This window comes from Ricinus communis, chromosome 2 (assembly GCF_019578655.1).
Source record: "Ricinus communis isolate WT05 ecotype wild-type chromosome 2, ASM1957865v1, whole genome shotgun sequence".
Lineage (NCBI taxonomy): Eukaryota > Viridiplantae > Streptophyta > Magnoliopsida > Malpighiales > Euphorbiaceae > Ricinus > Ricinus communis.
Window position 1 is genome coordinate 6,920,841 of NC_063257.1, and position 15,094 is coordinate 6,935,934.

Consider the following 15,094-nt stretch of genomic DNA (forward strand, 5'->3'; position numbering starts at 1 on the left):
ATGCATTTCTTTCTCCTAGCACAGGTCTTCATCAATTGCCATAACTGGGTAGATTATATATTATGCCTTGTTTCTTTCTGTAAAACATTAGAAAATATCCATTATAATAACTAGATGCTTACTGACATTACACTACAAGGATATTTATTCAGCAGAGATAACAATGTTCAATTAATTTATTGAGGGAGTTTATTGAATTTCCGGTATCGCTACTCGAAAAAAGTTTTGGTACAATATTTCGGTGGGTTCTGATCATCCAGAAGCTTTGCAACCGATCCAATAACTGCCTCATGTGGAGGCGTAATAAACATCGCCCATGACATTCGCATCTTTTCCTTGTCCACCAAACTTCTGTGAAAAACGCTCTCATATTTTCCATTGCTCAGTACCTACTATGACAATGGCACCAGTAATACTGTCTTTTAAAGGCTTGCTTAATTTGTTGTAAGTCTTGACAATAACAATTATCAAGCATGATGTTCTTTACCTGAAGCCGGTTCCCAACATGAATGAAAAGCGCATCAGGCAAGTAACTAGCAGCCCATTTGTCATCTTTCCAAACCTGAAGGCCTGGAACTCGTTTGGAACAAGAATTGTGAGGGCAGACATGTCTGTATGAGGTTCAACTCCAAGTTCCAATTGAGGTTGTGGGCACGGTGGATACATATTTATTTTCATTTCCAATTCTATTTTCTCATCTCCTAAATGGGATTTCAGTACATTTTCTTCCAACCCCAAGCCCTTCTGATAGCAACTTCAATAGCTCATTCGCCATCCTCACCATTTCCCTCTTGTACTCTTCAGTCACTTCCCTGCGTTACATCACATCATTAGACATCGAAACAAATTAGTTTATCCGGATAACTTCTTCAGCTGGAGCCAAAACTTGAATTACTACTGAAGAGCTCTATGATATGAATACTAAGTGCAGAAACATCATTCTTGTCCTCAAATGCAAATATTTAAATTCGAGCAAACGCAATTCAATGATTATCTCATAGTACCGGAAATTAGGATTGAAACTCTAAAATTATATCTTTTAAAATAAATTTAAAAAATAAAATAATTTGGACAAACTCTTATGTTACAAACTAAATTAATGTGTAACATTCATTTTAATTCCCTTTTGTGAAATGAATTAAAGTAGAAAAATATTTACCGTTACGAAATAGTGAGTTGCTAAAACAACAAAAAAAACAAGTTCTAGCTATGTGTCATCCTAAAGTTCACTTACATGGTTATGATAAAAAGAAAATTGTTTTATGGACACTAGTATGTAGTTAACAAACAAGAACAGAAGTGAAAATACATACCTATAAGGAGGGTTTTCAGGCCATAAATCATAATTAACCCTGGAAACAGGAGCAATGACATGATAGAAATACTCAACCCATTCAATCTTTTCATCACGGTTTTTGGTCATCTTTGTACCATAACCTTCAAACCTTCCACTAGTAGGATCATTAGCACAGACCTCCTTTTCCTCTTGCGGCAATGCAAAGATTTCCTGCCCAACTTCTTTCAAGTGTTGAATCAATGACAGCGGTACTCCGTGATCTGTTACGAGGAAGAAACCCCATTGGCTACATGCTTTATTGACTTCATTAACAAGAACATCACGTGGCAAGGACATAGAAATCACAGGCACACTGAACCATGGCTTTATATTAATTGGTAATCGAGTTCAACACTGCAACATTTTTGTTAAACAATTCCCATTCACAATTTATTCATGTGCAAAAAAATTAACAAATATTGTTACAATTGCACTCCAAAAATGTTACATGATAACTTTCTTTTAATAAACACTTAAAAATGTTATTCTATGGTTAAACTTTCTTATTTCTCTTTTTTTTTTTTCTCTATGGTTAAATTTTCTTATTTCTTGGCTCCTGTGGTAATGTCGAAATGACAACTTGCTTTTTTTTTTTTTTTTTTTTTCTGAAAATGAAAATTAGAAAATGTTAAATGGTGCCTACACATGTACAATTAATTTCATATAAAAGAAAAAGAAAATTTTTAGGATCCTGTCATAGAGCGGCACGTGGACATCGACGACCCACTGACTGGCTATAGCCAATCAAAATCGACCGAACACGCAATCACCGGTACAGATACGCCAAACTTTTCGACGTTCGTATATAAATGAGACACAAACCTCTCACGCTGCAGAATAATTTTTTTTTTTTTTTCAAAAAGAAACAAAAGAAAAAGAAAATCTGAATCATCGAAGAAGTCTTAAAATTAGCTCTCATGGCCTACGTCGAGCGAGGTTGGTACTCCCTCTCTTCAATTTATCTTTTTGATTTGATCCAATTTATCTCTTTTAATTTAATGCTGCATTGGTTTTTAATCTCAATTTTCTCAAAGTTTAGGGTTCGATTGGCACATCTTTTGTTTGTTTTAATTCATTTATTAAAATTAGGGTTCTCTATGCGGTTGTTTTGTTGAAGTCAACGTTGAGATTGACTTGATCCAAATTGAAGGTTCATATCCAATTACGAGGTTGATGAATTTAAGAAATGAAATCAAATTTAATGGATTAACGCATAATTGGCGGATGTAAGTGTCAGTTATCAATCTCTGTATGATAATTTAAGGTTTGATGTTAATTCGTATTGCTAAATCTTGATGTTAATTTGTAATTTGCTTTTGTTTTTTCTTAAAAAGAAGTTTGAGAAGATAAGGTTTTAGATACTATTCTGACTGTCACATGTAAAATTGTAGATCGGCAACTTTAGCTAAACAACTTCTAGGCTTTTTCAGTTCCATGTACGAGTATAAACCAATATATGTTTTTCTCTTAAGTTGATAGTGTTTGATGCTTTATGAAGGGAAAACAGTTCAACAATTCTCAATGCGCCCGCATCTTTGTTCACAATTTGTCCTTGTTTGTGAAGTCTGAAAATGCACGAATTCTATTTAGTTGAATTCTAAGTAGTCAATATATATAAGCTCATAGTTGCTAGGATCAGAAACTTTCAACTTAAGGAAAATAACCAAATAAGGCGTTTTGAAAGAAATCAAAACATGCCAAAATTAACATGATGTTCATGAATTTTTTATAGAATTGGATTTTTACACATTATCTATTTCAATCAAGGCCATTGTGCTGCTATTCTTCTTAGTATTGAGAAATTGGGCTTTTAGATGTTCTGTATGCTCTCTTTTATCTGCAATTCGTGGTGTGTATGGCATTGACATTGATTGCATATATCTGTGTTGTTTCATTTCTTGCAGATATCAATAATGATTTTTTTTTTTAATTTTTTTTTTGTGCAATGATCTGTGAGAAGCCAGCATTTTATACTGTTACACTGAATGATTGACTTGTATTAAGTTGAGCTATGCTAATAGCTAGCTGTTTTGAGGCATTGTCAATATAGATGTGCTTGGATCCTTTTTCATGGCAATTACTGGAAAACTATATGAACAGTGACAAAATAAATTGTACTGGCAACTCTCTGTACTCTTGATGCTTATGGCCAGTGATTGACTTGCCTGTGTCTTATTGTTCAGGTGTTGTAAAATCTAAGAAATCAATATGGCGACTGAGAACCATCACTGATTTCTTCTGGGCTATTATAAATTTTATAGGCGTGTTCTTTTCTACTATGTTCTCGGTAACAGCATAATTTTCTACTGTTGCTTCTTTATCGTGTTTTCTTATTCTGATTAATTCTCTGCTAGAGAATCATTTTTTTTTTTTGTTGCCCTTTGTGTCTCAGATGGAAAAGTCAGATGCTTATAGGAAAGGATCTGGTTCTAGCAAGAAATGGGATGGTGGCCCAGGAGGGCCTGGAAGTGGCCCATATGGTGGAGGTCCACGTGGTCCTCCTCGAGGCTTAGACAATGTCCGAGGGATTGACCATAGTAAGTTAATTTTTTTTTTTATTTTTCTTTTTATATTTGTTTTTTTTAATGTTTCAGATGTTGCTTTTTCAGCTTTCTTGACAAAATTTGTACTCCTGAACTTCTAGGTTCCCTGCCTGCTTGTGGCTCTTGCTGCGGTTAATTGTACAGACCTCTGGTGCTTTCCACAAGTGTTTTTGGTTAGGAACAAGATGTAGTAGTGTGTAAAACTAGTTTATTCAGCGAACATCCGCATACAATCAAGGGTATGTTGAGTCGAGAAGTTTGTTCTTGAATGGTATAGCTGCTTTAACTGTGTAAACATATTCTGTGGGTATCTTTATCAATGGTCAAGAAGTATTGTTGCCTGTTCTCAAAAACTTATTTTCTAATGATATAGCTACTTTAACTGTTAAACATCTTCTGGGAATAATGACTTCCATAGTATGAAATAATTTGCATTTTTGGATTTCTTTTCTAAATATGGATGGTTGTCAACTAGCCACCACAAATTGTCAGCCTAACATTCTCTAGTGGTTCGATATATTTTTGAGTGGTGTTCTTTTATCCTTTCTTTTATTTTTAAAGCTTTGAAGCTTTGAGAATTTCATTCAGTGAGAGGGAGAACAGGAAGATAAGATTAGAATGCATTTACTCTTTCACCAATGCTGACCTTTGAAACAGGTCTGACGATGATTCATGGAAGGGAGAAGCTGTAATGCTTTCCTATCTGTTGCCTCCAGAAATTTCCTTGTTGGTACCAGAAAACACGCCTATCAGTTCGGTTGAGACTTGAGAAGAAGGGGTAGAAGGGAAATCAAATTTTAATTAATTTGCCTGCTTAGGCTGTTTGATCATTATTAAACGAAGTCAGTAGGTATGGGAAATCAAGACTGTAAATCATAATATAGGAAATTGGGAATTTAAATCATGGCAGTTCTCCTGAAAAAGATAAATTCCTATCTACCCTAAAAAAGAAGAACGAAGGTCACAAGATTGGGGATGTGAGCATAAAGTTCTATTAAGGTATTTTGGTGATGTAAATGACATGGAAGTGATGTAAGTGAAAATGATTTGCTAATGAGATGGGAGATTGTGTTCTCCTTAGGCGTTCAACTGATTTATAATTTAGATTTTAATACTGACTTAAGTAAAATGAATGAATATAGAGAAATCAAAATTGATACACTTGATGTTCAAGCCAAAGCTGTTTGTTTTCTTTTTTTGAAACAAACTAAACAGTAAGATCATCAACAAGCAGAGGACCAATAAACGATGGTGCCTTGCACCAAATACTGAGGCTAGCATAAAAGTTGGCCGCCGTTGCAATACCATGAGCACCTCCGTTTGCTTGTCTCTTGACAAAGGAAACAGAAAAATCCTGACCAGAATGAAATAAGACACGATAATCTTGCATAATTCCTGCAAATTCTGAAATATCTTGATTTGAAGAATGGAGCATCAAGTTCAATGATAACCTTGGATTATTGCAGAGAAAGCAGCCAAGAAAGAGCCTCCTTAAGACCCCTAGCTTCAGCAACCATCGAAGAAAAACAACAATTTAACTAATCTGGAACAGCAAGCCATCATCATTACGAAGGACCAGTCCAACCCCACTGCACTTTATATCATTATGAATAGCGGCATCCACATTACATTTCATAAACCCAAAAGGGTACTAAGATAAGGTATTAACCATTTGTCTAATTAAGTTAAAGTTTCATTCTGCTACATATATAGAAAATGGCCTTAAGAATAAAGATTTTTAGCTTGCCACGTGTTATAAAAGCTTCAAGTTTTCTTGCTTTTTATAGCCTATGAATTTTTAAAGACGGTCATACATTTTATTACTTTAGATGATTAATTCTTTGTGTTAACCCGCTAATTTAACTTCACTTTTCTTGACTACCTCGCTAAAGTTACTCTAAATTAATAGACAACCTTAATCACAAATGAGCATTATATTAAACATTACCCAAATTGCTAGAATATTTGTTAATCTGTCTTAAAATGGGAAATAGCCCTTAGGTTTATGTTTGCTTTATTTATTTATTTATTTGTTTTTGAGAAGCGAAATACAAAGCAAATGACACAAATGCCCACCACTAGACTAACTTACATATGTTTTGGCATTTGAATGAAACGGAAGTAGGTTTCAGTAGCTTTAGTTTAATTAATTTTGTTTAAATTTTAACCAAACTTAAACTTGCCTAAACCCCTTATTAATTATATGCCCAAATCTTTAATGTGATTCTTGAATTTACGTATTATAGGTGGACGAGTTTTTGAACCAACCCCGTACGTACTCTCCCCCTAACTTTCAACAATAGTTTTTCTCAAATTAATTTAATTTTGCATTTAAGGAAAACATAAATATGCACCGCCTCAGCCTCGAAGTAGTTGTACCTTTTTGTTACTAATACAACCAAGTTCTTTTCATAACCATAGAGAAATATATACGTAGATATCTTGAAATTCACAAGCTTAAACATTTCCTTTTATTCTTTTCTTCCTCTTACAGAAGAATTAATGGAGACCCAAAGAGTCCAAGGCATTGCTTCTTTATCCAAAGACACCATACCAGAAGCTTTCATTAGATCAGAGAATGAACAGCCAGCAACCACAACCGTTCATGGGGTCAAGCTTGAGGTGCCAGTCATCAATTTGAACGACCCAGATCAAGAAAAGGTGAAACGTTTGATAGTTGAAGCCAGCAAGGAATGGGGCATGTTCCAAATAATCGATCATGGCATACCTAGTGAAATCATAAGTAAGTTACAAAGTGTCGGTAAGGAGTTTTTTGAGCTGCCGCAACAAGAGAAAGAAGTTTATGCTAAAAAGCCTGGTGGCAAGGAAGGGTATGGAACATTTCTACAAAAAGAAATGGAAGGAAAGAAAGGTTGGGTTGATCATTTGTTCCATAACATTTGGCCTCCCTCTGCTATTAACTATCAGTTTTGGCCTAAAACTCCACCTTGTTACAGGTTCGAAACATTCTTAATTGTTGTCTTAAATTAGACTCCATTTCTGATAAATGTTAAATAGAAACATTAATTCACGCTAACCGATGAATTTCAAATAATATACTAGTTTTTCAGACGAGATCTTTTCAAGGAATATATGTCAAATCTGAAAAATAAAAAAAATAATAAAAATGAACATCAATATTTAATTAATTAATTAATATATTGTTCAGTTATGATATTAAAGATATCGGTTAATTTTAAAAATTTATATTAAATATAATAATATAATTTAAATTTTTTTCCCAATTCTTTTTGAACAAATTCATTTTTATGTCTAGTATTTTTTAAAATTTATGTACATATATCGGCTGTCGTTGACAAATGTTTTTGGATCTAATCCTGATTTAATGAATAAAAATGAAAACTTTTGAAAAATTTATATATATCGTTAATTTTTTTTAGTCTTTGACTTATTTATTTATATATTTTTGGCAGGGAAACCAACGAGGAATATACCAAGTACTTATATGGGGTGGTAGACAAGCTCTTAAAAAGTTTATCATTAGGGTTAGGACTTAAAGAGGATGAAGTAAAGGAGGCCATTGGTGGGGATGAATTGGTTTACCTTCTGAAAATAAATTATTATCCACCATGCCCGCGGCCGGATCTGGCACTAGGAGTGGTGGCTCATACAGACATGAGTGCCATCACCATTCTCGTGCCTAATGATGTACAGGGTCTTCAGGCCTGCAGAGATGGCCAATGGTACGATGTCAGTTACATCTCTGATGCCCTAGTTATCCATATAGGTGACCAGATGGAGGTACTTTTCTTTTCTTTTTTCTTCATTACTTTCTCCCAATCTATTGATTTAGGGGTAAGGTAATCATATGAATTTGATAAACAAGTAGGTATCACGTTCGTGCCATACTTTTTTTTTCTCCCTTTTAATTATAGTCACAGGGTACCTGAGTATTATGTAATTGCTGTAATTTATTGTTTTTTGGGTAGATTTTGAGCAATGGAAAGTACAAGAGTGTGCTTCACAGAACAACAGTGAACAAAGAAAAGGCAAGAATGTCATGGCCAGTGTTCTTGGAGCCACCGTCGGACTTTGCCGTCGGACCTCATCCAAAACTTGTCAGCGAAGAGAACCCACCCAAATACAAGACCAAGAAATACAGTGATTACTGTTACTGTAAGTTAAACAAGATTCCTCAGTAGCAGATTCTTTTTCCGGGGACAAGTGGTGGACTGTCCATATGGAAATAAAATAATTGTCCCTCTCCATTGTTATGAGCTGGGGCTAGCTTGCTGTTGCAATTTATGAGTCTTTGCTTTTATGTTTGTAGTGAGATATGTAATAATATCTCTCATGAGATTTCATAATCTTCTTTTATTGATGTAGTTTTTTAGTTTTAATAAATAGAATGTTAGTGGCAAGAAATTTTTTTATTTCTTATAATTAAATATATATATATATATATATATATATATATATGTATGTATGTATGTACGTACGTATATATCAATTTCTGAGACTTAAAGTCTTTTTAACATGCATGCTTAATTTTTGACACATAAAATTTTTATTTTGACATGTGTATTTACTTTTGACACATAAAATTCAAGTTTATGTGTAATTTTATAAATTTTTTCTATTAATTTATTATTTTATAAGTTGCATTCTAATAAAATGCCGACTCTGATTCTAGAAAATAACACATCAGTTATATACTTTTTAATATTATATTAACTAATAAATAATTTTTTAATCAGATAATGATATTAATTCTATAAAAAATAACATATTAATTATATTTTAATATTATATTAACTGATAAATTAATTTTAGAATTAAATAATAATTCTGGTCTAGAAAATAATATTTTAAATAATATTTTTAATATTATATTTAATAATAATTAAGTTTTTAATTATATAATAAATTTATAACCTAAGAAGTAATAAAATCAATTATATTAATATGCTAATATATATAATATTAAAATTAATTAATAAATAATCTTAAAATAGTTTTTATAAAATAGTATTAATAAAATTTTAAAATTCTAAAAAAATTAAAAATATGTAAAAGTAATTAGTTTATTATTATTTTTAAAAAATTTATAAATCAATACTAAATATTAAATTTTTTATTAAACTGTATTTATTAATTTGATTTTATAATCAAAATAATAATAACAGTTATGCAAATAGTAGAATTTAATTTCTATAATAAACGGGAATGAAATCTTACAAATTAATGCAGGACTACTCCATTTTTGCCTTTGATACCCAATTGGTACCAACATCATTGTACACAGGCTGATTATCCGCACTTTATAGTCAGATTTTCTTTTTTCTTTATCATTTATATTAAATTTTCTTAAGAGGGACAAAATGATCTCCTTACGATTCAAAATCATCATGATATGACAAAATTAATCAAGGTATATACTTTATGAATTAATAGAATGCAGTTTGTAGAATCTTATTTAATGATTTAACCATAGAAAAGCTCAACCAATATGAAATTGGAACCCAATTGAGTATAAAAATTGGCGAAAAACAAAGATAAAGTAAAAGCTGCTAATAATTAAATTAACTTATTTAGAATCATATTAACTCAGTGGTAAAATAAAACTATTTCTGCGCATAATAATTATATACTATTGCGCAAATTAATAAAAAAAAAAATATGCAACTCTGGATAAGCGGTAGAGGTAGAGAAAAATGTGGCAAATTCCTAACCATTTAAAGTACCTAACTTAAAAATGTAAGAAGATAGAAGGGATTGATTTATATATCATCAATGGTACCAACTACCTTAAGTCTTACGGAAACCTTAAATCCCCACCATTCCCTTCTAAGGTAGTTGGTCTCTCGGATATGTACGTATCTATATCTAAATATCCTCTTTTTTACTTTGTTAGGTACATCAAATGGTTGATAAATGGCCACGTGTCATTCATTCCACCCCTATTTAATTTATTTTTTTATTTTTTTCTATGCCCTAAATAATTTCTCTATAGTTTTTTTTTTTTAATAAGAATAATTACTGAGATTTTATATTTTAAATTACAAATGAGAGGAAGAAAATCCAATTACAGTGATTGCATTCATTACTACATTAATACTCGACAAGTAATTCACAGTAAAATAAATAATGTATTTACTTGTCTGTACTTATTATTTATCTTTATTTTTGCCAATTTTCAAAAATATAAATGTCATCCAGTTGGAATTTCTCTAAGTCCTATCGAATTAAATGGATTTTGCTATCTGTATTATGTTCATCCAATATTGAAAGCGAGTTACATTTTCAATTATTAAAGATTATCGAGGGTTATGCATTATTTATTATTCTTTTTGGAACAAGCCATAACCACATGCTATAATATAACATGATGTTGAAATTTAAAATAAACAAAACTCCGATTAGTATTTCTAATTACTTCTTATTAAATGGTAAAAAGAAATCAAATTACAGAAATTCTGATAAAATATTTTTTGTGTGTAACTTAAATTATTGGTCGAAATAGTCAAAGTAGTTAATCAGTTCGTAGTTTTAGACCAGTCGTTTATATGATTAAGAAACATTTATTGATACATTTTTGGATATAGAAATTGAATCTTAGATGTGCAAATAAACTCATTTGAAAAAATGAACTGATTAAAATGCATATAACTTGATATATACTATACAGTCTATTTGAAATTTTTTATTTAAGTCTGATATATTATTCCAATATATATATATAATATTCTCCTATTATTTATTACGGTGCATATCTAAATCTAGTAAGAAAGAATATATAGGAGTTCTATACTTATATATGAGAAACTTGGCAGAAAGGTCATCGTAATGGTAGCATATATAGCATCCTACTGAAATCCCCTTGTCCAAACAGGTAGGCAGTATATCAAGATCCCCAAGCCAAAAGAGATGAGTATCGTTGTTAGGGCATATGCATAAGCTCTTAAATTTTCGTTACAGTCTTCCATTGCGTTGTACTCAGCAATGAATGCTGAAACACTACTCAAACAACCACAAAATCCCAATTGTATGCCTGTCGCAATGGTATTGCATGTCTTGGTCTGTACCTGCATGCATCCCCCACATCTTCATTCATCAGAATTAATTCAACTCCAAAGCCAAAATATAGACTAGAGCCAAGGCATATTAAGGCAGATGACAGATTTCTGATATCTAAATATTAACTTCATCAATACTTACTCATCTCTTTAAAGTTTCACTCTATGTTCAATATATAACAATATTGTACTATTACAAGATTCAAAATTTACCTCTTTCTTCAAAGCTGACAGTGCTGCCATGACACAAACTGAAGAAACATTGGCAGTTAAAGTCCCAAGAGGCACCCATTTCAGGTGTCCTGTCTTTCCTAATCCACATCCATTAAGTCGAGCCAAGGACCACCTGACCCACACTCCTGGGGCTGCAACTAAGCAAGCTAGCCACAAATGGGCTTCGTTGCTGCCACTGCTGAACTCCTTCTTTAGCATTGTGCCACTCACACTCCACAAAATGCCTAGCAGAAGTACTAACAACAGCACAGCTGCCGAATGACGCTTGCAGCTTTCCACTCTCCTGTTGTTGCTAGTTTTAGTTTCACTTCTGTTTAGTCTTTTGAGAAATGACTTGAAACACTTAGCGGTCCCGATGCCAAATCTGATAGAATAGGCTGAAAGGAACAAGCCTGCCAAAATATACAATTAAAAAAGCATACGTTTTAGCTTTAGCTAAGTGGCCCCGCAAAGATATTTACTAATAGTTATAATTATAACATGGAAGCTCATTTTACTTGAAAAAAATATTTATAGCAGCTTAAATGGGCTCTTCATACCCTTCGAGGCTATGAAGAGTTGAGGGTCTTCCATTCAAGTTTTTAGATCACCAATAACGAGAGTTCTTCACCAATATGATGATGATTATGTAAGAGGAGGATTACTTCTCTAGCTATCGGCCGCCTAATGACCAAAAAATTTGAATAGTCACATGTATAAGAGCAGCATATACAGGTGTAATTATTTCTTTAATGTAATAGAAGTATTACATGAATCTATTGAAATGTCGCATTACCTATAAGAAATCCAACCACAGCAAAGACCCAGTTGCCATCAAGAACGAGATTTAGCATTTTTTGATTCCAACCACTGAAAGATGAGAGACTTCCCAAGTAGCCAGTTGTTAGTCCATCGGCCAAATGATCAGACACATTCGCTATATCTCTTCTGAATACAACACCCCACCATCCCATCAAGAAAGGCCCAACCTGAAGCAATGAAAGACTACAGGTCTATTAATCTTAAGCAACCACTCCTTATACAACTTTTCTTGTATAGTTTCATAACCTCACTGAGGATCTCTGCCTGTGTGTGTGTGTGTGTGTGTGTGTGTGAGAGAGAGAGAGAGAGAGACCATGTTGCAAGGAAGGTCAAGGTATAGAGGGTAATTGTCACTTGTCACACCAGCAAGACTAGGGCCAAATAGTCTTTTTAGCAAGTATCTTGATAAAACCTGCAGATTAATTATAAACGCCAAACATTAGTAAATTTTTCATTTTATATTGAATGGCCCTGTCATGTACAACATTTTACAAATAGACAAAAAAAATCTCCCATCAGTTGATTTTAAATAATAAACAGGGCAAAACAAAGAATATAAATAACTAGGATCAATAATTTAAATAAAAATGTTGTCCTGAACCTGAAGACAATTCTTTTTCTTTTTTCTTTATACAATATCTTCCCGTCTCTAATGTTTTTCTAGTGACCCAATTGAAGAAAATGGTTTTATATACATGGCTATCCAAATTCCGAGAAATTAAAAATTCTAAACTTTAACGTTAATGCTTCTGTCATGGCAATCTAAACAATTTAGACACTAATAGACTTTCACTCAATCGTATTCAAGGACAAATAAACAAAAAGCTTCAGAAAATAAAATATGTATATTACCCCAAGAATCCCAAAAACAGACAGATATATAAAACATAATATATACTCCAACATCAGCGGCAACATCATTGCTGAATTTGTTGTCTCTTTGTCCTGCATAAAGAACCGAAGCAAAACCGGAAAAAAAAAATGAGCTGCCCATATAATCTGAAAAGCATTACTTATTTGCCTAACTTCTTCCCATAAACAGAACCAATAAACTGTAAGAATCCCTACCCACAAGGCTGTATAAGTAAGATATTCATAATCACTAGCAAAGAAATCAAGTTACTTGTTCTTTTGCATCAGTGGGAAGAGGAGGTATGAGATCTTCTGGCAATGGTGACACAGATGACTTTGTATTCATATTTGTGAAATGTTGAGACCAAAATCCATTTGATTGCAATAAATTATCCTCAATTAGGGGAAGTATTACTCTAGCTTCTATTGCATCATCAAGAGAGGACCTAATGGTTCCACTCTCATTATGAAGAGCCATTTCACCTGCATCTGAAACATTTTGGCTTTCAATATCATCATCACCATCATCTATTTGAAAGGGCAAACTGTGTGATAGCTTTGAAGAATGCCTTAGAGAAGAATCCATATTTGATGGAAAATATCTTCAAAGTAGAAGTACTTATATACATTAATCAATAAGATATGACAAGAAAATGATGCAGCTGGTGATGAAAATGCATATATATATTTTTTATTAACTCAAGAGTCACAACCCCTAAATTTTCTTTCTTTTTTTGTTCTTTTCTAAAGAAACTACCATAGGCAGATGTAACATCATTTAAACAAGCATTGCAATTGCGTAAATTTTAATTGAAATACAAGTCAAATGTGAGAGTTAATTGACAGAAGCATGGACTTTGTCTCATCTAATGCGTGCCTGCAACTTACAAGGGCATGCATGCATATAGCAAGATATGCTACCAACGTCACTGGCCCTTCAATCCCTGTATGGCCATTGTTTTTTCTTTTTCTCTTCTTTAACTGCAACGACAGTCCCTGCTGCATGTAGCAAAAGACTGACCTTACTTTATGCAGCAGAAGCAAGGATTCGCCTTGCTAATTGTCCAACTTCCACATCGCTGCCTTGCCAAATTCTACATATAATCATATCATGTCATCAAATTCTGTTTATTTAAACATGGGGAATGACCCTTATGCAGCAAACAGTGCAACAAAATGATATTTTTTAAATTAAATAAAATTTGATTATTCCGAACATTCATATTATTTTTCTATTTATTGCAGTATTTAATGTAAAACACTATTCAGCTTTTAATCTTAAACAAAAAGGAAATCCACTTGTAGACATCCATGATCCATGCATTGACAATCTTTTTATTCTGCACCAATTTTAATATCTAGTTATCTTTTTCAAAATGAGTTGGCAAAAGTATGGCTGCAACTACGGCATATAAAAAATTAAATACACTTTTTCTTCATAAGCAAGTTTGATTAAAACACTCAGCTCGGTCGCTATCCTATAGGATTTGAAAATCCCCTTAGAAAACTAGAAAAGACACCATTGGTGCTAAAGATACCAAACCCAATTTTAGAAAACACCAAGAGTGTCCAGGCACTGACTAAGAATCTGATAAAACAATTAATATAACTAGTAAGAGCACACAGTAGCGTAACGATGCTTAAAACTTTTGCTCTGTTGATAAATATTTGCCATTTTAAAATACGTACAGAATCACTCAATACGCAACTTGAACGATCCCATGAAGGATATTGGCTTCAACTTGATCTGAAAAAGTCGTACTTTTATGGACCACCAACCGGCGTCATCATAATTAAACAATTTGAAATTTTTGCATACGAAGAATCAATTGGAGTTGGTTTGGAGCAATTTGTATTAGCTTTCAGTTTGATGACTTCTAGCTGTCCCGCACCACATTTCGTTATGTTGGACACCCTTTGGACCTTGTTCGCGTCACAATTCTTTGAATATTCGTAATTTAATTTGAGATCTTATATGTAAGCTTTTGATACTAGTTATGACTCAGCTTGCATGTCTATGTATAATATCATACATATGTTTTCAAAACCATATAATAGCTCAAAATAGCCAAATTCCATAACGCACTTGCTACTCATTATTCCTTAAGGGGTATAGATTGGATTGGTGTAGTACAATCACCTTGCCATCTTGCAAAGTATTTTGGGTTTTTATTAATTCCTTTTGTTGATTTCTAGATATGACAATGAGCAATAATTGAATAAACAGAAAAAGGGAAAAAAAATAAAACAGTAGATTTGCAGAATAAAGTAATTTAAAAAATATATATCCA

General features: G+C 32.6%; 3 protein-coding genes and 1 pseudogene across 3 annotated transcripts; 2 read left to right on the top strand and 2 right to left on the bottom strand.

The window, feature by feature from the left end:
- Positions 1–176: 176 nt before the first annotated feature.
- On the bottom strand, positions 177–1,684 carry LOC8274090 (annotated as a pseudogene).
- Positions 1,685–2,115: 431 nt separating this feature from the next.
- On the top strand, positions 2,116–4,269 carry LOC8274089 (selenoprotein K). Its single transcript, XM_002513730.4, has 4 exons — positions 2,116–2,272; positions 3,520–3,623; positions 3,729–3,873; positions 3,981–4,269. Exons 1-4 carry the CDS (start codon positions 2,254–2,256, stop codon positions 4,013–4,015), a joined length of 303 nt encoding a protein of 100 aa, XP_002513776.1. The 5' UTR covers positions 2,116–2,253; the 3' UTR covers positions 4,016–4,269.
- A 1,984-nt stretch (positions 4,270–6,253) lies between these two features.
- Positions 6,254–8,273, top strand: LOC8274087 (flavonol synthase/flavanone 3-hydroxylase). The gene is made up of 3 exons (XM_002513728.4): positions 6,254–6,836; positions 7,314–7,641; positions 7,830–8,273. Exons 1-3 carry the CDS (start codon positions 6,382–6,384, stop codon positions 8,040–8,042), a joined length of 996 nt encoding a protein of 331 aa, XP_002513774.1. The 5' UTR covers positions 6,254–6,381; the 3' UTR covers positions 8,043–8,273.
- A 2,260-nt stretch (positions 8,274–10,533) lies between these two features.
- LOC8274086 (fluoride export protein 1) lies at positions 10,534–13,895 on the bottom strand. The gene is made up of 6 exons (XM_048370661.1): positions 13,075–13,895; positions 12,804–12,896; positions 12,265–12,363; positions 11,926–12,118; positions 11,130–11,542; positions 10,534–10,925 (listed from the first exon to the last, which is right to left on the bottom strand). Exons 1-6 carry the CDS (start codon positions 13,387–13,389, stop codon positions 10,707–10,709), a joined length of 1,332 nt encoding a protein of 443 aa, XP_048226618.1. The 5' UTR covers positions 13,390–13,895; the 3' UTR covers positions 10,534–10,706.
- Between the last annotated feature and the right edge of the window lie 1,199 nt (positions 13,896–15,094).